The sequence below is a fragment of the Meleagris gallopavo genome, chromosome 1, assembly GCF_905368555.1.
Source record: "Meleagris gallopavo chromosome 1, MGAL_WU_HG_1.1, whole genome shotgun sequence".
In the NCBI taxonomy this organism is placed as follows: Eukaryota; Metazoa; Chordata; class Aves; order Galliformes; family Phasianidae; genus Meleagris; species Meleagris gallopavo.
The window spans coordinates 95,473,213-95,497,563 of record NC_139404.1 but is presented as its reverse complement, the minus strand read 5'-3'; the positions used below and the strand labels follow the sequence as shown (position 1 = coordinate 95,497,563).

Genomic DNA, 24,351 nt, shown 5'->3' with positions numbered 1-24,351 from the left:
TTGATATCAGTCTGAAACAATATTAACCTGTCAATCATTCAGCAGCAATTTGTTGTTTTTTTTGTTTTTTTTTTTTTTTTTTTTAGGAAGTAGAAGTTTCCTAAGCTGTAATTTGGGAGATTCTAGGTTGAAATCCCCGTGGCCATTGCGGCCTATTTGTTATATTTTCATCAGTCTTGTCAGTGAGGAAAAAGCAATGTGTTGTAAGCCTTCATGCCTGTTATTGAACGAGAAAAATTGTCCTGGGCTTTTTGTGGACCCCACAGCTGTAGTGACTGACCATGCTTAAAATTCAATTGATATTTGACTCAGAAAGTAAATGCATTGCATCTACTGGCATGACATTTGGCAGTCTGTAGCTTAAATTGATGTGTTCATCAGGATCTAAAAGTTTTTTCTAATGCAAGTGATTTCTCTTTTATCAGGCACTAGCAGTGATACTTGATGATGGCATGTGAAGATAACAAAAAATGTTTCTCAGAGAATGGTTCCAGTCAGCTTGCTCAGATACTATGCTCAAATAAATGTGGTAATAGTAACATGTGACTAAACAGAAATAATAGTGAATATTTTACTTAGGCTGTCATTTGAGGGGTTAGCAATCATGGTAGTATCCATAGTTTAACGTAACATTACACGTCATGCATTCTGACAGATATTCTTTTCTTTTTTAATTTCTTTTTTATGTTCTCACTACACCATTGTAATGTCAACAGCTCGCCCCGTTGGTAAGTAACCATCCTTCTATCCATTTTAGCATGGCTTCATGCAATGCTTCATCTTTCATTTGCAACAGCATTTAACTGGCTTAAGTTAGCAGCCAGTGTTGAATAGCATTAACTTTATAGCACCAGGCAAGTGATTTTTACTGATGAAGTGCTATTTCTGAACTTTCTATTTTCTGCTATGTCATGCATAAATACATTTGCCAAATCACCAAGAAATAACCAGTCAGTGAAACTGAACGGGTGTGGTGATACTGAGCCAAAATCATTCAGACATTTTAAACAGTTTTAACAATTTAGGGGCCTGGTATAAAAGCCATTGAAATCAACAGAATGGATTGTATTGACTTTGGTGAGCTTCTATCAGGCCCTAAATGATCAGCTCATTGTGCCTCTATTGCATAGCAGTAAAAGCACAGGCTTTGCATGTCCTTTCTTTTTTGTGTCTTTCAAAGACTGTTGAAATAAAATAGTTCTGAAATTGAAGAGGGGATGGAGTAGATTTCCGTGCTTGTTAAGAAAGTTCATCACTGATTTTCACCCTTGGGTCAACTTGGAGTGCATTCTGGAATGCACTGTATAGGTTGTGACTATTCTGAATAACAAGTCCGGAGGAAGAGAGTCTCTGGATTTTGAATTCTTATTTTGAAAATTGGATTCCTTCCTATGCCTTTGAAATTACTTCTAAAAATTTATAGAAATCTAACTGAGTATAATGGAAAAATTGCAGCTGCCACTAGCTGCAGTTCACTTTTGGTGTTCACAAATATCCTGAACTTATTTAATGTTCATTCACGGATCTTTACTCTGTACCTGTATGGACTTTTTAAATAATTTAATCTATTGCACTGCTCCTCTGATTTTTGCAGTTTGCATTTATATGTATCTTCTAGAATAATAATATAGTTATTCTGTTCGGTGTTTTTTGTTTTTGTTTTTATTTTATTAGTGTGAGAAGTCTGTACTGGTGTTTACAGAAATTGCCAAGAGCTTTAGTCTCTATGTAGTTAGCATTTTTTTTAGAAATGCATTTGATTTTGACCTTGTCTCAGGTCTTCACTTTATGAAGTTGGAGGAAGAAATGTTGGAATAATTTAAAGATAAGATCAAGATTAGGCATCTGTGTCCATAACTAAGGTGATCCCATGCTCATTAGCTTGCTTGAACTATCGTGAATAGAGCCAAGCCATGTACCTTTGCAGTCACTTTAGTGCTTATCTTGGAGAATTCCCCATGTAGGAGAGTAATTCACAGTTCTCCATTTAGAAAGTCGATAGCAAGCTTTAAACCTGAGTCCCTACTGTATTACTTTGAGATTATGCTAGTTCTCAATAAATTAATTCCCAGGAGTTGTAACAGTAAAACTGAAGTAAACCTATAAAAACAGTTTTCCTTCCTATTCTGGAAGTGTAGTGGTTGCAGTGTATATAAGTAGAATGCTTTCTTTGGTCATTTATATCTAATCCTCTACCTGTAGAAAAGACCCTGCTCACCATATAATAGGGCACGCTTTTACTTTTTTCTTCCTTTTCATCCTACTGTTCCTATCTCTGTTTCATTCAAAAGTAGGCAAAGCAGGCAGCTACCTATGCTGTTGAAAATGTAAAGCCAGGTAGAACAAAACAAAGTAACTTCTCTCTCTACCATCATTTCACCACCAGAATATTCAAATGATCTGTTAAAATTGTCATCTGACAGGAATGGCCAGTCAAATCTTGTAGCTTTTATGTTTTGCTATGTTTAGAGACTTGACTTGAATGCAGAGCAAAATTCACCTCTCCTACAAAAGGAAGCTAAAGCAAACTCTACATAATATTATTACACTCACAGCTATTTAGGAAGGTGACATTTTACCAGAAGTATACTTTTATACTTCTGTGTATGTTAAACTGAAGGAGAGCAATTTATAAGTTTGTATTCTTTCCTGATACCTACATATTATCTGAATACGACTGCTTTTCATTGCTACCTCCATTTCAAAGCAGATATGTTTTGTCTTTACTGTGCTATAAAGAACAAAACATGTTGTTTCATTGGCCTGTTGCTGAATAAGAGATACATATATTTTTGCATATTTTTAATGTTCCACGATTGTAATTCTTACTGCGAACTGAATCATTTTCATCTTCTGTTTAGTTTTTACCTGTTTGGTTTTTACCTGTTCCAAATATTTATATTCTATTAGTTGTGACATTTTCATTTAAATTTCAGCTTGAATGGAAAATTCAGGAGTTGGGATTACTTCTGCCAATGATCATGTTTGATTCAAGCAGATATTAACATACGATCTATACTACATAGATGAAATGAGGTATGATCCTGCCTGAGGTGGATGGCAGCTGGTGAATTTAATAGCTCTATGCTAGATTACTTGGAGTTGCTGCTAGGTATAAACATGTTGCTCATTTCTGAAATAGTTGTTTTCTTATTTATAACCTTTTGAAATTCTTTGTTACAAGATTTACAATAGATGGTTTGGGAAACAAAATATTTATCCACATGTATCCCTATTTCTTCCATTACTTCACATGCTAGATGAATTTTCTAAATGAGAAAGTTAATACTTTCTCACTTTGTCTCTCTGCTGTATTTCTCACAGTAGCCACGTAGGAGAGAAACTGTAAAAAGTAGCACAGAATTTGAGAGGGGCTCGGAAGTTTCTTATAATTCCACCTAAAAGTAACACTGGTCTAGTTTTCAAAAGCAGTTGCTATACTGCTCTGAGATGGAGTCTTAAAACTAACTTCAAATAGAAGATTTATGAAAATATGTCTACTGCTTCAGTTGCATTTTTGTTAATGCAAAAAGGTCATTCAAAAGACAAAGTACTGTTTACAAATTGTTTTCAACTATGTCCAGGTCAAAATACAGTTCTTTGCATTTCAATTTCTTTGTAGTGAGTCAAGTGTACTTAATTTGCTGTGACTCATCTTAGAAAATAGCGATAGGCAACAAATAGATAATTTTGCCATCTGGATAGAAATTATCTGGAATTAACAAAGTAAGGGGAGACCAACCAAGCTACATTAACTTTACTTCCCTACCATGTTGGAGGAGAGAGAAACAGATAAGACATTTACCACGAATATCCAAAATTTCATACTAGTTAAATGCAACCTAAACATATGTAAGTGAAATGTCACTACATTTTACTTAAATATAGTGGGAAGTTTTCAGGTCATAAATCAACAGGCATGCCTTAATGATCAGTTCAGAGTGATGCAGCATGAAATAAAATAGAAAGGACTCTATTTTTAAAGGAGGTTATATTAGTTTTTCTGGCTTGAAATCACATTGTTTAGATGATAGCTGAGAAAGAACTTTATCCTTTTCCATTTCATTCTGACTTAAAGGAGAATAGTTTTATTTTTAGTGTATTCATGAAACTATCACCTTCATCTGAGTCACTGAGGTGTTATACAACTATATCAGCAATGACAATTGGTGTGTGACAGAAGAGATGAGATCACGCTTGGCACTGCCATGCCATCTTTCAGCGGCAGAAATCTCCTACCTATCTATATCATATATATTTTGTCTGCCTGCTGCTGTCACATATAAAGTTTTCAGAAGGTGGTAAGTGCACCAATAAACATTAGACTTCTTGCATTTATTTCTTCCTTAAGTGAAAAAACAATGCATTTTTCTTATTTGTCACTTGGCAAATCCTTTAGATTAAAGTCAAAAGATTGCCATAGAATGAAATACTTAGGCCTGTGAATACCAGTAAGAAGAAAATACAAAATTGACTTGTTTTGATGTTTTGTAGCCTTTTAAAGAGCACTTAAAAAAAAAAAAAAATCCTAAACTTTTTAGCGTTTATACTTTTGCAAATTGTGCTAGCTGGACTTCTGCTCGAATCTCTGTAATGACTTAAGGTACCACAGAAATATGTTTAGGTTATATAGGCCAGAACACATTAACCATCAAACATTTAAGGGCTGGCCCACGAAACTCCATTTTCAACTTCTTCAAGTCTTTTGGGTATACCAGATAGTATTAAAAACAGAAATGTGGAAGATGACTGCCCACTTGAAGTTTTAGTGGTTTGTACTGTGCCCTGTCTACTAAGTATGTGTCTATACGCATATTGTTTCTGTTACAGAAAATCTAGTTACAGTGAGTGTGGGAAGTGATAAAGGGCCTCTTTTTCTCTCTTTTCTTTTTTGTTTGATAGTTTGATTTCATTTAGCTTTTTATTTTTACTGCTGAACTCTAGCTTGGGAGAGTTTTGATGTATAAATCTTTTTTAGCTGTTCTGAGTTCATTATGTATGCTCAAATCTGTAGGAATTCTTTTCTTGCTTCAGTGGATTCTGATTACTTTCATAAGTATTTGAAAATCAGTGTATGAAAAGGAGTCTTTTGATGTGTTGCTCCCTATGCAAACTTCACTTTTTTAAAAAGGTGAAATCTGTTACTTTTCCTTCAAGAAGTGGATGAAAATCAGTACATTCATCCATTCCCTTTTCTCTTTGCCTTCTTTACTCATGGGATCATAGGGGTTGGAAGGGACCTCTGGAGATGATCTAGTCCAGTGCTAAAGCAGATTCCCCAGAGTAGGTTACACAGAAAAGTGTTAGGGAGGGTTTAGAATATCTCTAGAGGAGACTCCACAGCACCTCTGAGCAGCTTGTTCCAGTGCACTGTCACCCTCATAGTAAAGACATTTTTCCTATGGATCTTCTTGTGTTACTGTTTTAGCCTATTACCCCTTTTTCTGTCACTGAGCACCACTGAAAAGGGACTGGCCCTATCCTTTTGATTCCTGTCTTGTAGATATTTATAGGCATTGATAAGATCTCTCTTCAGTCTTCTCCAGGCTGAACAGACCCAGGTCTCTCAGCCTTTCTTCATAAGGAAGATGCTATAGGTGCCTAGCCATCTTTGTGGCCCTCCATTGGACTTTCTCTAGAAGTTCCCCATCTTTCTTGAACTGGAAAGCCCAGAACTGGACACAGTACTCTGGATGTGGCCTCACCAGGGCAGAGTAGAGGGGGAGAATAATCTCTCTTTACCTTCTAGCCATGTTTTTTTTAACGCACCCCAGGATACCATTGGCTTTCCTGTACACAAGGACACACTGCTAGCCCATGGTCAGCCTGTTGTCCACAAAGACACCTAGTTTCTTCTCCACAGTTATTTTCCAGCAAGTTAGACCCTAACCTATGCTAATACATGCAGTTATTCCTTCTCATGTGTGACTCTGCATTTGCCCTTGTTGAACCTCATCAGATTCCTCTCCACCCAACTCTCCAGCCTGTTGTGGTCTTGCTGAATGGCATCACAGCTTTCTGGTGTGTCAGCCACTCCTCCCAGCTTTGTACTGTCAGCAAATTTGCTGAGGGTGCATTCTATCCCTTCATCTAGGTCACTGATGATGATGTTGAACAAGACCAGATGCAGTTCTGATACCTGTGGAGCACCACGAGCTACAGGCCTCCGACTAGACTCTGCTGCTGATCACAACCCTCTGAGTTCTACCAGTCAGCCAATTCTCAATCCACCTCACTGGCCACTCATCTCTCCCATCTTCCTAAGCTTACCTATGAAGGTGTTATGGGAGATCAAGTCAAAAGGCTTGCAGAAGTCAAGGTGGAAAACATCCACTGCTCTCCCCTCATCTACTCAGCCAGTCATGACATCACAGAATGCTAGAGCAGCTTGGCAGTCAGTTCTGCCAGCTCCCTCAGTACTCATGTGCATCTGATTAGGCCTATGGATTTGCACGCATCAAGTTTGCCTACACAATCTCTGACCAGATCCTCTTTGACCAAAGGGAAGTCTTCTTTTCTCCATACTTTCCCTCTTATCTCCAGAATCTGGGATTCCTTAATGTCAATCAACTCTCTTGGACCTTCTCCATCCAGTGTTCTAAATGATGTAGGTCCTTGAAGAGGTCAAAGTTGGCTTTCCTGATTGCTGCATACAAGGCTGTCCCCAGCCTTCACACTACCAACCAATCCTTCCTTTTTTTGTAAGAACAAACTCCAGTGCCACACCTTTTCTCATTGATTCCTCCACCACCTGCATCAGAAAGTTATCCTCCACACACTGCAGGAACCTCCTGGAAAAGCAACACTGCCAGGCACACGCAGTCCACATCCCTCATGAAAAAGGAATTATAGTAGATTACATGTGTTTTTGTCGCGGTAAATTGTTTTGTTTATTAAGCTCACAGAAGGTATAAGAAAGACACAAGCCATCTATTGGTTCAGTTTACTTTAGCAAGTAGGCTAAAGTATTACAAATTTAGGGAAGTATGTCTTTCCTATCTGATCGATGTAAAGGTTATAACCAGAATCTCAGGCAGTTGAGGAGAATAAATAAAAATTAAAAATTAAAAGGAAGAAGAAAGCAAGCATTTATTTAGAGAAAGTCTTAAGCAATATAAAGCATTTAGCAGTCAGAATCAGTGCTGCTTCTCTATGTATATATCAAAACTAAGTGAAGTACTTACCAGAAAAGATTTTCCAGAAGCATCTGTAAAGTATAAGTGCCATTTAGAGGAGATGATTGGACAAGATATAATAAAACAGAAGTGCAAATAGCAAGCTGTAGTCCAATGCTGAGATGAAATTTAGACCAGATGTTTAAATTTGATGCTTAAATATACTGGACAACAAAGAAGAGTCTCCTCAACAAAGAATGGTGCCACTGATGAATTCAGAGGACTGCAAATGGGGGGAAAATGTAGACATCTTTTTCTAAACTATGTAGAACACAGAGTTGGATTTTTATTTTAATTTTTCTCATGATTTTACTGTATTGGGATTAGACCGAGGGAAGAGAGGAAAAAAAAATTGTAGGGTTTTTTTTTTTCTTTTTACTTCAACTTTTATTATAACAGTGATAAATGAAGATTTGACAATTATCTTAACTGAAATTGACAAAGAAACTTGGAATATCAAATCTGCTTTTCCATAGAATCATAGAACAGCTTTGGATGGAAGGGAGCTTAAAGGTCACAAGCTTCCAACCCCCGCCATAGTTAGGATTGCCATCCACTACATAAGGCTGCCCAGGGCTGCATCCATCCTGGCCTTGGAAACTTCCAGGGATGTGGATTTACAACTTCTCTGGTCAGCCAGTTCCAGTGCCTCACCACCCTCTGAATAAAAAATTTCTTCCTAATATCCAACATAAACTTCCCCTCTTTTATTTTAAAGCCATTCCCCATTGTCCTATCACCATCAGATCATGTAAAAGATCAGTGTCCTTCTGTTTATAAACTCAAGTGCTGGAAGGCCTCAATGAAGTTTCTCCACAGCCTTTGCTTCTCCTAGCTAAACAAGCCCAATTCCCTCAACCTTTCTTTGTAGGAGAGGTACTCCAGCCCTCTAATCATCTTCACGGCCCTCCTCTGGAATCACTCCAACTGTTCCACATCTTTCTTATGTTGGGAGCCCCAGGCCTAGAAACAGTACCCTAGGTGAGGTCTTACGAAGGCAGAATAGAGGAGAATCACCTCCCTCATCATGCTGGTCACCACTCTTTTGATGCAGCCTAGGATACAGCTGGTCTTCTGGGCTCATATCCAGCTTTTCATCCACTAGTACCACCCCGCCTCCAAATCCTTCTCCACAAGGCTGCTATCGAGGAGTTCTTTTCCTAATCTATTTACATACCAGGGATTATCCCAGCCCAAGTGCAACACTTTTCTAGTATGTCAAGGTTCCTCTGCATAGCATCCTTTCCCTCTATTGTATGAACTGCACCACTCATCTTGGTGTCATCACCAAGCTCACCAAAGATGCAATCGGTCACAATGTCTAGGTTGTTGATAAAGATGCAGAAGAGCACCAGGAGGAAACCACCCATGGCCAGTCTCTACCTGAGTAGTTCTGTTGACCACCACCCTTTGGCCATGACCATCCAGCCAATTCTTTATCTACCAAATAGTCCACCCTTCAAACCCATATCACTCCAGTTTAGAGATAAGGATGTGGGTGTGGGACAATGTCAAAACCTTGCACAGGTCCAGGTAGACAACATCAGTTACCTTTCCTTTGTCTGCCTATGCCATCACTCCATCATAAAAAGTCATTCTTGTTTATCTTCTACCTGTTTTTTGCACTGCATAGATTTATCCCACTTCTTTCTCTTAGGTCATCCAGGAATAAAAGAAAGATTCTATATGTCAAAGTATATAAACAACTGTTAGCACATGTTATTTATTGATTCTCTAATACTTCTTTCACCTCTCATTAAGAAAAAGAAAAAAAAATTGTTGTAGTCACTATTTTTTCTGTGAAACATTATTTTGACAATGACTCTTATCTGAAGACCATGTAAGTTAGTAGGAGAATTTGTACTAACTTCAGCAGGGACCCTAGTACATATAATTAATTAAAAGATTACTAAACTTTCAATTATCTGAAAATTGTTTGCATTAGAAAAAAATTAATCCCATAGTGAGTGCCTTAGATAATTGAGGATGTTAGGAAAAACAAACGATGACAACAAAAACCCTACTGTTATTAATTTCTGTTGTTACAGTTCCTTTACTGCTTGCAGTAGAAATACTGGACTTGGTATGATATCTACTTTTGATTAAAATCACAGCTATATAATCTATGTACCTCAGGGCACCTGGACTGATGGAGCTTTGTGAGCAAGTCATGATAATGGAATTCCCTTAGGATTATTGTGTTCACTGTGAGCCGCAAAGCTTGACACTAGCTTAGGAAATTGTGCTACTGTAGGAAAATGTTGCTGGTACTATATAAGGGATTCACAATGCTATTTACTTTAAAATCACATTTTTCTGTAGTAATTTTCCTCTCATTTTCTGAGTCATCTTCTGCCACATTTCTTATCAGTTGACCAGAGTTCACCTAGAAGGAATAAACTCACTGTCTTGTTCAAGCTTTTCTACATCAGCAGTTTTATCAGCTCCTGATGACTCAGCATAACCCTTAGTATCCAGAGACAATACTGGTAAATAAATGAATGTAATCCATGAGAATATATAAGAGATTCTGCTACCTTGGAAAAGAATTGAGAAATATTTTGTAATATTCTTTCTATTCTGAACTTCTTTTTTTCTAAGACACTTGAGCAGAGGCTACCTTTGTATATATTTATTTGTATAATGAAAGATCTATCCAGTGACACCTAAAATGACATTTAGAAAGAGTGCAGCAGAGAGCACTGTTACCATTTTCAATAACTAATACTTAACTACTGCTCACACTTTTCTATCTCTATTTTCATTCTTGCCGTAGAATACTGTTCCGTGCTGTAAAATCAGTTCTGAACATGATGTGATTAACCTTAGGGCCTCCCCATCCCTTCATTGCAAAGCCCACCTTGTACATGGCCTATGCTTTCTATTCATGTTCACCATCTGATTTCCATATCATCCTGCTCACCCTCATGAGCCACTATTAGCATAACAGAGCTTTAGTGTGACATTGATTGAAGCAAGCACTTGCTGAATGCAGTATCAGAGCATAATTTGCCAGAAATCAAATCTAATTTCCTATGTACTTTCAAAATTTATTAAAAATAAAAAAAAGGAAATGCACTCAATCTGTTGTTTTTTGGTTTTTTTTTCATATTTTTGCCCAGTGCCCTGGAATCCGAGAGCCATTGTCTTTGACTTTCAAACGACAATTAAACAAGTTTTTCCACTATTTATTCCAATCCAGCTAATGTTACATCTGAAACAATGAAGGGCAATAGTTTGATAGGCATAGCACTTGGTTTCCTGCTTCCTAACAGTTTTTTTCAACTTCTTTTTCTTTCAACTTCAAGATTCTTCTAATCACTTTAATGCTTAGATTGAATTATGCATTAAAGTAGCTCATAGTTCTTTAACAGCCGAATCATATCTAACTGTACCTTTTCAGACTTCTAAAATGTTTCTCCTTTGAGAGGAGCAATAATGACATGAATAAGGTTTTTTGCCAATGTTGAACTTTGAGGGAGTCATGTTTTTAGTTAACCTTTCTGCAAAATATGAGTAATAATATTTATCTACCTTATAAACAGCATCTGTGTATGTAGGTAATGAACTCTCTTTTTAGGAAAACTGAAGTGCTTATTCTGTAATCAAAGTCTTGCTGTCCCTGAATAGGATCACATTGCATTTTCTGGAGATAATGGTAGTCTTACTGATTTGGTAGTTGTACTTGACCAAAATTTATCCTACAAGTATTAACTGTTACTTTTGGTTGTCAGTTCTCATTACTCAGCTGGAATTTGATAGATAAAATTGATATGGTGAAAACATGCTATAACGTATCGTTTTTATCTGTTTGTAAACAGAACTAAAACTGAAAATGATGGCAAGTTGAAGCAAATATGGATTTCTTTCATTACAGAGCTTATTTGAATAAATAAAAAACATATATGAAGTTTTAGTTTTCCAAAAATTTTTTTTTCATACTCCTTAAAATTATACTATTAAATGGTTTGACTGGAGGGACTGGTTTTGTGTTCTAATTAATGCAAAGACCAATAAAAGCGAGTTTTTCTTGAGATTAGGAGATTATATTTAGTTTAAAGCTCTGGTTCATTTATTTGTTTTGTAGTGAATTTCTAGTAATTTCTTCTTCAGAGAAAAGCTAGAGAACAGATCTGTACATAATCATACACCATTGTCTACTGGAGCCTTCTTAGATTTAGAAAATCTAAACCTGTTGCTCTGAGGCAGCATCTCATGTTCACCTAGAATGGTAAATGCCAGAGGGGATTTGGTGTGTGACAGGGAGAGAGCAGGGCAATAAGGTCAACCTATACAAATTGGGTTATCCAGACTGAGACGCCACCTTAATTCCTGTTTCTTTTCAATGTTTCTTTTTGCAAAATAAAGGATTATTTTTCTGTCCTTAAGAAAATGAGGGATGTTTGGAATTAGGAGTAGATCCAAACTGTAGATTGAACTAGTAAGTTTGTCTCTTGTGCTTTCACTAAGTTACCTGAATTTGGTCATTGGAAAGTCTACTACAACAAAAAATCCTGTTAAGTACATGCACTCAGAGTTTTGAAGTATTGACTTACTGTACAGCCTTATGTGAGGATGTTTCAGATAAACATTTAAACTTATCTACCTGCATTTATTTGGTTATATGATTTGAAAGATAAGCTCACGGAGAGGCCATGGCCTTCTTCCTTCTGTTGTGATGTCTCAGAGCACTGTCTGTAACACTAAGCACCGGTAAACCAAGGCTGCCAGTGAAGTACCTATTATGCTTAGACATGATCTGTGGAGATGACTTCTGACACCACGTTCTTAGCCTCAATAGGAAGATTATGATCTTGAGTCCATCTATAATGTTGCACTGTCTCATGCATAGTATCTGTTCTGTGAAGAAGTTAGAAGTTTTCTGCTTTCCGCTCTGAGTTTGCTATTGATTCTATGTTAATATCCTGGAAAATGAACTTCTGTGGCTGAGCAGCAAACACTGAAACAATTCAGTGACCTTCGTTAACTGGTTGATCAAAACTGTAGAGATGCCTTAGTGTAAGGTATGCATTCAGGAATGGAGTTTTCTAATTCATAACTAAAAAACTTTCTCTCCCTTCCCATATGATTGAATGAACAGATACACATACTGTTTACTACGTTACTGCTTTCCAACATCTGAAAGGATAGCATACAGATATGCTAGATAAAACAAGGTGAGGGAAAAAATGGGAGACATGCTACAGTCGAGGGCTGTAGGAGTAGAACAAGCTGATTTGGTATCCTACAGTATTCAGAGCAACGCCTATGCCCTTATAGCAGCCTCAGAGCATAGGGGTATAAATGGACAGCAGCAGGGTACCTACCCCTTCAGAAGTCTGATGCTTTCTGAGGCCCTAGGAAGGGGCAGACAATTCTCTCTCCAGAAAGTCCGAAACTTGTGCTCAGGAGTGTGAGATGGAAGGAAGACTCCTTTTGTAATTCTCTCCTTCTGCCTTCTAAATTAGCAGTGGTGCATGTTTATTAAGTGCTTTACAGTTCTTGTTTTAAGAGTGCATTATACCAGTGCTATTGGCTGCATCACATAAGTACAAAGTGTATTAAAAATATATATATATATCAGATCTGCATACATTTCTATGCATTTAGCAGATCTGCATCTGTGCTGTCAGCAGGTGTAATCGGAATCTGAGTCTTGATTGCTCTTCATGCCTAATTAAATAGTTTGTAATTATAATGGTGAAAATATCGTTTTCTAAAACACTGAAATTCTGTTTACCTAAAAGCTTAGTAGTTCCTTAAACCACCTCTCTCCACAGCCACCAGAGCAATAGTGGAATGGAAAAAAATGCACCTCTTTAATTCTTTTTCCCCTTTCTTCAGCCTATTGGAAAAATCAGCAAGTTTTTTGGTAAGAAATATAGAGATGCTGATTACATTTTTAATATATCTTACATATCCAATTCCATTGAGCTACAGTGTTGAACCAAGGCTGGGAGGTTTGCATCAGAAAGTTACTTTGTTACATGAGTGTAGTCACTGATGTTAAGTTTTTCACTCTGATCTTCCATCACTGCTTCTTCCCCACTTTTCTTCTGCACATTAAAATCTTTTTTCACCCTTCATGCTCCCACCAGGCATCGACTCACTGTTCTCCATTAACATTCCCAGATAAGTCAAAACACATCTCTTTTTTCAAAATTGTTCACTTTGGAATGCTATTAATGCTATCTACTTGAACATAAAGCCAGTCCTGATTCTTCTTTCACGTTTTAACTCCAACTTATTCTTCTTTTCCTTTCTATCTTCCTGAGCTCCTGAAATACGTTTCTTCTTACTCACTGCTCTCCAGCCCACTAACTCTGCAACTCTTGCTTTTTTCTTGTCTTTTCACAGGCTAAAATCTCCCAAGTCTGTGATGCTTTAGCAAACTTCCTTTTCACAGCAAGTTCTTCTTCCCACTCCCTTCTTAACTGCACTGTCCCTAATAGAAGCTGAGGGAGTGCTTAAACTTCTATTTTTCTGCTATCATCCAGACCTTCCTCTCCTTTCTCATTCATTTTTTAAAAGCTAGAGGATCAGAATGAAAAAAGTAGTCTATATATCCTGATTTATCCTGTGCAACAAGTGATAGCTCCAGCAGAATGATAAGCTATATGTAGTGTATATTGTATTGACGATACTTGTTTAGATGGAAGGTAGAATACATCCAGACCAGCATCATAAACACTGTTGAGCCTTAGCATTTATTGTTGTTTGTTGTAGAGTTTATGCTAATGTTTATGGTTCTAATGTTTTGTTTTTTTTTTAATTATTAATGTATTTAGCAAATAGATATATTAATTCTGTCTAATTAGTATATCTGGTTTTCCATATTGTTGCCTTTTTTCTTAGATCTACCTCATCTTCTCTTTGGAAAATATCCTGAATTTGCACTGTTTTCTCTCTTACATTGTAGCTCCCCCACAGTTTGTGGTGAGACCACGAGATCAGATTGTAGCCCAGGGTCGAACGGTGACTTTTCCTTGTGAAACTAAAGGAAATCCCCAGCCAGCTGTTTTTTGGCAAAAAGAAGGAAGCCAGGTAAGATATAAGTACCCTATGAATTTTTCAAGCCTTTCAGAAAAGTTATATATAGATTATTTTTTAAGAAAGATAGCTTTCAAAAGAATTTGTCTTTAAAACAGCTACTATCTTCTACCAACATTTTGTTGCTATTTTGTTTTAATTGTGAAGAGCACAGAGTCCATTTAAGTGGGTAAAATTTGCAGCAGGTATCGTGCAAAGATATAAAAAGCCATAGTATGTATCTTAAATACTTCATTCTGAAGCACCCAACAAACAGGTGGGTGAGACAAACATAGCAAATAAAGAGGTATGACTCAACTTTTAAGTAATCAGTGCCAGTAATTACAATTCACAGCTTGTCTAGACATGATCAAGTAGATACATAGCTAGCAAACTGATTTGCATTGGCGTATTCTCATACCACATCCAGATATGGTTTCAAATGCTCAACTTCTTTCTTCTGTAGAATTATCTCAGTATATTTCTGAATGTTTTTTTGTTTTTGTTTTTTTTAAATATTCCTGAATCCTTACTTTCATTGTGTGAAAGCAAAATTTCTGATGTTGCTAACGGGGTTGCAATCAGCCAGTTCTATCTTGCATAGCTTGATGTTTGAATGCAATATATTTTTTGCTGCCGTTGCTGCACAGGTAGAACTAAAGTAAAGCATTCTCACTTTTAACGTGCGGTTAGTATGTTAACTTTGAACATTGTAAACTATGTGCCAGGTTGCCCTTTTTTTTATCTGAGGAAAGATTGGAAGGAATAGATGAACATCCAAGGACAGGCCTTCTGCAACTTTGTGATGGAGCCTGTTGTGACTACGTCTGTCTATGTAGCTATACTGTGTGTCCTTTTCTTTTTGATCTGTAAGTCTTTTCAAAGCCCTCTGCACCTTTTTCCCATACAGTGAGATGTGGATTAACTAAGTATCCACCTTGTGCTGTGCAGTGCAGCTGTGCCTCTAACCTGGAGGCACTATGTAACAGCTCAAAGTGTGAGTTATGAACCTAACCACCTATTTCCAACTTTGAAACATCTGCTTGTTTCATCTTTTCACCAGGTCAGGTAACTGGCCAGAATGACAAACAAAAGCTAAGAGCATTTGGTGCCCTGTTGCATTTCAATCTTACAAAGGTGCAGTGGTTTTACCTTATGAGTGTAAGCTCATATGAGTGTAAGCTTAGTCTTGAATGTGTTTCTTTCAGCTCATTATTTACAAAACTTTAGATCTAACCTCTATGGATCACATTCTGGAAAAGCATGATATTGTGTGTTTCAATCATGTGAACATTTTTCCAAGGGGAAAGTAAAGTATCATCTTGAAATTACAGTGGGAAGTACTGATGTGCTAGCAAACATTTCAGAACACAGTCTTGTAGAGAATTTTAATAACATGGTAATGTTTATGTCAAGTGAGCTTATAGTGTCGCACTTGAATCTAATAGAGTGGACATCCATCATGCTGTAATAAAGAGAACTTCTAATTAAAGTAGAACATCATTTGCAGGATTAAAGTCATTTAGCGTAATTGAAAAGTGTTAATACTCTATTTTATCCTCTTCCATTGGTATCACTTCAAGGGTAAAAACATTTTAAGGTTAAAATGCATCTTGTGTCTTTAATTGAATGTTATTACCTCCTGATTGTACCATGTTGAAGCTGTTTAATTGCAAACCTGGAAAATTAATTACCATATTGAGAACCAGATCCCAAGGGTTAGAAAGTCCTTTTTTGACAAATAAATGCAACATAAAAATTGATACCTACATGGTTTGTAGTCAAACCTTGAAACATAACTCAAAGTGATTCATAATAACCATTATGTTAATCTGAATTGAGCATCATTTAAGTGTTAGCATCAGGTTACTGTTACCATCTCAATGTAGAAGTTGGCAGATTTTGCCATGAGACGTCAAAGAATAGGTGAGTTTCCATTTCATCATTAAAATCCGGACGATGGCATTTTGGCTGAATTAAAGCATTGTCCACTGAAAATATCTGACTTTTCACTTTTATGTGCGTGTTAAAAAGTTGTTGCCTGGATTTTCAATGCTTAATTCTGCTTTTACTCAAGCACACTACAGTTTGCAGCACCACTCTTAAGACTTAGAATAATGTTACGTAGTCATGTTAGCCCACTAACCCACTAATTGCAAGGCATTTTTAATTCTGAATCTATTTCTTCACACTATGTTTCTGAGCATAACCATCTTGAAAGGAGGGGAATTCCTGTGTAATTTCTTCTGCTGTCTTTTGACTAAACAGTTGGTCCTTTTTGTTTGGTAGCATGTTCCCCACAGTCTAACAGCCCTTCACCAATAAAATGTGCCAGGACAGGCCATCTGTACACTTTAAACTCTCTGGATTAAATTGAGATAAATCCAGAGAAACATCTGGATTTACACCCAAGGTGACTATTGTTTTGCTGTTTGCAACCCAGCATGCTCAGATGAGTAAACTCGCAGCTAGTTAAACTCACTGAGGTTGTAAAAAACATTAAAATAGTGGACTGTTCTGTAACTTAGGACAAACTGTAACCCATAAGTCACCTGATTCTTGAAAGGAAGATTCATGAGACTAATCAGCTCCTACTAAAGTGTAGAATATTCTCTGGGATGCGATACTCATGTCTCAGAAGAAAATATTCTTAAGAACAAACAAGTCTGTGCTGAAGATAAAAAGGTTAGTCTTACATTTTTAATGAAGGAGATTTGGTGTCTTTTTCTTCTTGAGTGTTAGGAGCTTGGCCCTACACTATCTTTCATTCTGTTTCCTTTTACTACTTGTATAATGAGTGAAAAAGGGAGTGAAGCTCTGCTGTATCAAAATTCTCTGTTTTCTCATAAAATTTACTTTTTGTACTCTTTTATTCAATAGGTATTTGTGCCAGGAACAGATTATTATGCAAGTTTCAAGACAGTTTAGAAAACCAGGCAACTTTTTTGAGACACCTTTAACCCTACAGCCTAAAATTGTTTCAGAATGTCCACACTTTTTCTTTTTTTTTTTTCCCTAGTTGAATCTGACATTTACTGAGTGGGATGTTATAATTTGAGGAAAAATTTTGTGTGAAAAATTTCTCAGAACACTGAAATGGAAAGGGGGCAAAGGGTGAGACTCATCATATGGTAACAGGTAGTCTATTAGGTTAATACAATTATAAAGATACTAACAATGTGAAATCTCTCTCTAATGTTGAAATCAGAGAGAAATACGTGAGTTTTACTTTAAAGCAGAATTTTTTGAAATCCAAGTTTTTTGCTTGCCAGTTCCTAATAATTTTGTTGTAAAACATTGAGGTTTACTACAGAAGTAGCAGATTTGCAGAAAATTAATTTAGTATCCTACTTTATACTTTCAGGTTTACTTTTTAGTTCATATAAATAAGCTTAAAAGTTAGTAGAGAGTCATTATAACACAGAGGAACAGAGGAACAGAGGAACAGTCACAGTAGTGACTTGAAGCTTATCATAGTGTGGAAACAAGTTTTGAGATATTCCTGACACAACAATTGCAAATTTTATACGGCAGGCTTATTGAGTTGATATTAAAGTCAGAGCCTTTTTGTTTGGAATTTGTGAATTCATTATTACTGTTTAATTTGTCTCCTCTATTTTTGTCATCAGGCAGTACTACCAACATTTCTACATACACTGCCTCTCTTTTCCCATCCTCTATTTACATAAAGAGCTGCTGTAGACAATTTAACTTTTTCCTTGTGAACACAACCCTCACCACTAAAACCTTTTCAGTCTTTTTCTGTATTATTGATTCATTCAATCCTTCATCATATTCAATGACTGTAACATCCATTTTAGTTATTCTTATTGACAGCTCTCTTTTCCCCAGTCCAACCAAAAGGCAACAAAGGCAAAAGCTAATCTCTCTGTTCTGTGCTAACTGGTGTCTTATTCTTTATATACATATTTCTTGATGATTTCTACTTCTTCACCCTCAAGGTTCCATGCCGTTTTCCTGCTTTGGTATATCTCAGTTTGAATTTCCTTTTACATCTCCTTTAAGCTCTATCATCCTCTGCCAGCTTCTCCTACTTTATGATCTGTTTTGTATCTTCCCAGGTTTACTTCTGTGCCATTCTCTTACTTTCTACTTTGCCCAGAACATATTCACTGCCAAACAATACCCCTTTGCTCAATTATTTTTGCTAGTTGTAAAATGTTTACTGCAGTATTATATCCTCTTGGTGTGATAGCCAGCTAAGTGTATTATTAAAATTATTAATTCAGAATGTTGATAAATGTATAACAAGTACAGATCACTCAAGTGTGATTGTTAGAAATTTTCTCTTTGCCTAAATCGCCAGCTAGAAAACACCATTATGTACTGTGAAAGGGCTGTTTCTGATTTGAACTGCAAAGCAGGGAAAGCTAGCTCTGTAGATTGATAATTTCAAAACCACCCACACTTAATTTTTCTTTTGATTGATATAAAAAGATTTATATCCCTGGCCAGCTGGTCGAGGGAGGTGATCCTCCCCTTCTACTCTGCCCTGGTAAGGCCTCATCTGGAGCACTGGGTCCAGTTCTGGGCTCCCCAGTACAAAAAAGACAGGGATCTCTTGGAAAGAGTCCAGCGGAGGGCCACAAAGATGGTGAAGGGCCTGGAGCATCTCCCCTGTGAAGAAAGGCTGAGTGAACTGGGTCTGTTTAGCCTTGAGAAAAGAAGACTGAGAGGGGACCTGATCCAGGTCTATAAATATCTGAGGTGTGGGGGCAGAGTGGTGAGGCCAGACTCCTTTCAGCAGTGTGTGGAGACAGGACGAGGGGAAATGGACATAAGCTGCAGCATAGGAAGTTCTGCCCAAATGTATGCAAGAATTTCTTTACAGTGAGGGTGACGGAGCACTGGAACAGGCTGCCCAGGGAGGTTGTGGAGTCTCCTTCTCTGGAGATATTCAAGACCTGCCTGGACACCTACTTGTGCGACCTGGTTTAGGGAACCTGCTTTAGCAGGGGGGTTGGACTTGATGATCTCTGGAGGTCCCTTCCAACCCCTACGATTCTGTGATTCTGTGATTTAAAGAAAAAATCAACATGTCTTTAATTGATAAAAAAAGCGATGCTGTTGTATTTTGAACTGATGTGAGATGAATTGTCTTTGCAGAATCTGCTCTTCCCAAACCAGCCTCTCCAACCCAATAGTAGATACTCAGTATCACCAACTGGAGACCTCACTATTACCAACATTCAACGCTCTGATGCAGGCTACTACATTTGTCAAGCACTTACGGTTGCTGGAAGCATTTTAGCAAAGGCTCAGCTGGAGGTTACTGATGGTAAGCTATAGAAATTCCTTTTTTTTCTTCTGTCAGAAGTATTTTAAAAGTTGTGCAAAAAAAAAAAAAAAGTCACAATTCATAAAAATAAACAGGTGAATTTCTACAAAACATACTGCAAGGATCTCTGCATAGTTCTCTACAGCATCAAAAAGAGTCTGACATCTAGTTTGCATTTTGCACACAATTCTTAATAGTCCAAACAAAGGATAAAACAACTCAGAGTAGGGTTGGGAAGAAGGGAAGCTGCTCAGTTCTCTAGAGAGAGACTGCAAATAGGTTGTGAAGAATTAATAGTTTTATGACTAAAGTAATGGGCTGGGGTGCAAAAATAAACAAGTCTAAATACCTGTCTTGGTCCCAGCCTTCGGTATTATGCTAAGCAACTTTTTTGGAAATATCCTTAGCTCAATTTAAGTGAACACAATTGCCTTGAATTAAGTGAACAGTGCCTTGGAGCACTGTTAAAATAAAACAGCTATGTAGTGTAGCCTTTTAGTTTACATCTGTGTAGGAAGTGAAAGTACTTCACTTCCTCAGTGCTGTGTTCTAATAATTTCTCAGTACAGTTAGACATGCAAAGAGTTATTTAAATACACTGTCAGAGTAGAGTTGGCAAGAAAGGAAAAGTACTACATGATCTGATGATGCTTTCACTTTCAGAATTTTGGGCTTGAATCTTATTGTGCCTTGAAGTTTACCTTGGTCTGTGTACAAACTCAACCCTTTACATAAGTCAGAAATCCTGTTGATACCCCTCTTCATCTTATTGTGACTAGAAGGCAGTTTGCATCCTTTAATGTTAACAGCAAGAGAATTCCTCTAATGCTAGGAGACCATGGCATTCCCTTGCATCATTATTCCTTATCTTAACAGAATCATTAAATTTCTCCTGACAGACTTTGATGAATTTTTGCCATTAAAACTGTTGTTATATGCAGAGGTCTACTTTTATGGTTCCCTTAGAGACCTGCCTGCACCATGAAAGTTTGAAAAGATGTCTAATTCTGAATAATCTGACTTTTCATAAGAGCATATTCATCACAAATGACAGGTAGAGAGGTTCAGGCACATGTTGTAGAGGTCTGAGCATTAATTTGATGCCTTTTCTTTGTTTTCCAAAAGCTGTCTATATTTTTATGACAAGGGGAGATAATTTCTGCCTTATCCTTGCATCTTTACAAGCATATTGCTTTTTGCTAAAGCAGTTTCTGGAGACTAAAGGCTAACCTTCGCTCTGCAATCTCTTTAAGTCCTTTCTGTCATGATCTATGACAAAATGATGCATTTTCATTCAATTCAAATTTAAATGTAGATTAAAAGGTCATTTAAAATTAATGGAAAGGCAGTATTTTTTAATATCTGTCCATAGCACTGCCTGATTCAGTGCCATGAGTGTGATTGGAATAAATAGAACACACAAACATTGGCTAGAAGGGCATTGAGCTGTTAATGGTTGCACCTGCTGATGCTGTACAGATTTACTGCAACATGGGCCGAGAGGATCAAATCAGGTTCAAGGATATCAGTGATGAAAATTCTTCCTTTTGACAGCCCAGACCTGTGGTCCATCTTTATCTATTTCTTATATGAGATAAAAAAAATAATCCTGCCTGACCTGTTTGGAATTTTTATTAGTTTACTTAAAAAGTCAACAGAAAGCTCATAATCGTGTCCATGCTAAAATGCAAGCTTAATCACAATTAGTTCTGATTTGATTTGACATTCTTTCTCCTTTGCTGAGCTCTGCTGCTGAAGGAATGCAAGGCCTGTGTTCTTCAAATGCTTCCCAGAACTTACTGTCAGTGTGATCGTTACAAAATAATGAAAGGTTGCTTTATAGAAATACTATTTCATCCTTGAGTCAAAGGGCAGGTGAGGTCAGGAGAAAAGAGCCAAAAAAACATTGTGAAACTGAGATTATATACATGAAAGTACCATTAGATCACAGATATTTTTAAATTGCTTTCAGTTAGGAAGTTAACCATAAATGTCTAACTAATCTGTTTTAGTTGATGTTGAGCAGAGGTTGTGGAAGCTAGAGATCTTTATCAGTAGGGAAATCTATTGATTTTAAAAATATGATAAAAGATAAACGCTGTGCATGCTAGCTATACACTTAAGCTTTAGTGTCCCAGTTTTTGGCTGGGGATTCCAGTTTCACTTCATAGCCCAGAATTTTTCTGTTTGGTTAATGATTTAATAATAGTGGCGAACCATCTTTTTCATTTTGAACACATTTTTGTTTGATCCAGGGTAATTTAGATCCAATTGAAGTTCCAATACAGAATGAAAACATATGTCATGTGCAGAAAAACAAGTGCTTAATTATACCATATATAACAGTGTTTCAGTTGTTACATTTTTGCACTTACAAGTCTTTACTGGAAATATTTTTAACTCAAGTGTTCACATGAGAAGAGATTACTAGCTGTGATGAAATATGCTGAGTTGAGTGATAATTTTGCTGATTATGGACGGTGCTAAGAGCCCATAGTGTATTTGAAATTCAAATCTTATGTTTTCTTGAAAGGCTATAATATGATCTACTGTCTAATGCACATCTGGAAAAGCAATATCAAATCTTAACACTCCTTTCAAACTCAAGAAGTGAATATGCAGATTGGAGTCTTGAAATGACATATCATGCAAATAAAGCAAGCACCTCTCTCGAACTATGTATGTATTCACGATAAGAATGAAGTACATTTTTAATTTATTCCATAGATTTATCCACCATGCACAGAATATTTTGAAGAAAACTCCAATTTCTGCTTACCTATCTTTATTTAAATTTACATTATTTGTATATATTAATAGAAAATTTGACCACTGTTTGTCAGCTGTAGGATCTGCCTACAGTTTACCCAGCAGCTGCTGTTTGGGATGAGTACTGGATGGAGGATCAAGCTTAACATCCTGCAGTAGATTTCTCTGACAACATAAGAATGAAATGTTTTAGGATGCTCAACAATGTATTTAGAAAATATAGCAAATATGACAGTTCCAAACAGCCTCTTGTGAAGCTTTTGCAAAAAAAAAAAAAAAAAAAAAAAAAAAAAAAAAGTGGAGGAAGAAATGGTCTCTGCTTTCCCTTTCTACTTTTTGATGCATGAAAAACTTAACATGAGCCAGCAGTGTGCTCTTACAGGTTGGAAAGCAAATGGTATCCTGGGGTCCATCAGAAGAGGGGTGGCCAGCAGGGAGGTGATTGTCCCTCTCTACTCTGCTCTTTTGAGACCCCATCTGCAGTACAGATCTGGAGCCCCCACTACAAAAAAGACAGAGAGCTGTTGGGGAGGGTCCAGAGGAGGGCCACAAAGATCATCAGAGGGCTGTAGCACATCCCCTACGAAGACAGGCTGAGGGAGCTGGGCTTGTTCAGCCTGGAGAAAAGAAGGCTGCGGGGTGACCTCATTGCAGCCTTTCAATACCTAAAGGGAGCCTAAAGAGGGGAGGGGAATCAAATTTTTGAAAGGGTAGATAACAGCAGGACAAGGGGAAATGATTTTAAGGTGAAGGATGGAAGATTTAGATGTATGTCAGGGGGAAGTTCTTTACAGAGAGAGTGGTGAGGTCCTGGAACAGGCTGCCCAGAGAGGTTATGGATGCCCCGTTCCTGGAAGTGTTCAAGGCCACGTTGGATGGGAGCCTGGTAGCCTGGTCTAGTATTAAATGTGGAGGTTGGTGGCCCTGCACGCAGCAGGGGTGTTGGAGCTTGATGATCCTGGAGGTCCTTTCCAACCCAAGCCATTCTATGATTCTATAACTCCCACCTCTCAGGAGAGCACCCTGCCCTAACATAGTGTTCATTATAAGAATTTTGTGAGTTGTGTCTCATTTTCCTTTGTCATTCTCTGTTTTTAATTTCATTTTGTAATTTGACCAAATTCCACCTAAATTTGCACATAATTTTAGTTGATCCAAATTACATTTGTAGGGAATACACTATTTATTAGCAAGTAACATTTCCTCTCTTAGTCTGCTCAAAATTTAAGCTCCATTTTATCAAAAAAGCAATCTGGTATTTTTCCAATTGCCAGAACATGTGAATATATGGCTGCTGGAAGATAGTTTCAAAATCATTTTTTGTTGTTGTTGTTCTTTGCTGTTGTTTTTGAATGAAATTAATTTTGAGGTTACTTCAAATTTTTTTGCAAATATGATTTTGTCATATGAAATGTTTTGTGAAATAATGGATACAAATGTTTCATAGTAGGAGAACAAAAAATGTAAAATAAAAAAAATCAAAAGTGTAAAAGAAGCTAAAAAAATACCCTACCCTTTTGTGAACACTTTCCATTATTTTTTTTGTTCTTAAGGATGCTTATTACAATATCTTTCTAAAGCTCTGAATTCTGTGTCCTTACTTTGGGTGACACCTATGTAGTGGGAATGCAAGCACATATACACACATTTTAGAGAAGATTTACAAGTCAGACTTGTGAAGACAATATAGTCATTCACAGATCAGTGGAAACCCTAAGTGTTCATTTAACCTTTAGCCTTAGTGTCATGGAAACCTGTAGTGGTCTTTCACCCATAACACCCTTGAAAATGAAGATTCCTTCTGGCCAGGAGACTTTCAATTACATTATTGATCAAAGCTATTTAAAGGATTATGAGCTCCTCATTTGAGCTGTAAAAAAAAATAATAATAATAACAATTACATGGAAAAGAACAATATCTGAAATGCTGTAGGTTTTGAAAATACTTATGTTGCTACATATACAAAAGGCAATTAGGTGCAGGAAATAACAATTGAAAAGTTAGCAAAATAAGGTGTTTTTTTTTCCTTAATTTTTTACTAGCTAGAAAACTGGGAGTTGCTGTTCTACTCCGAATTT

General features: G+C 36.9%; 1 protein-coding gene across 6 annotated transcripts in view; it reads left to right on the top strand.

Moving 5' to 3' along the window:
* ROBO2 (roundabout guidance receptor 2) overlaps window positions 1-24,351 on the top strand; it is a 459,965-nt gene that overhangs the window by 333,269 nt on the left and 102,345 nt on the right. For all 6 annotated transcript variants that reach the window (XM_031556589.2, XM_031556590.2, XM_085241102.1 and 3 more), the window contains exons 7-9: window positions 717-728; window positions 14,095-14,219; window positions 19,332-19,503. In XM_031556589.2, the coding sequence (XP_031412449.1) occupies window positions 717-728; window positions 14,095-14,219; window positions 19,332-19,503 (309 nt within the window). The remainder of the gene's footprint in view (window positions 1-716; window positions 729-14,094; window positions 14,220-19,331; window positions 19,504-24,351) is intronic.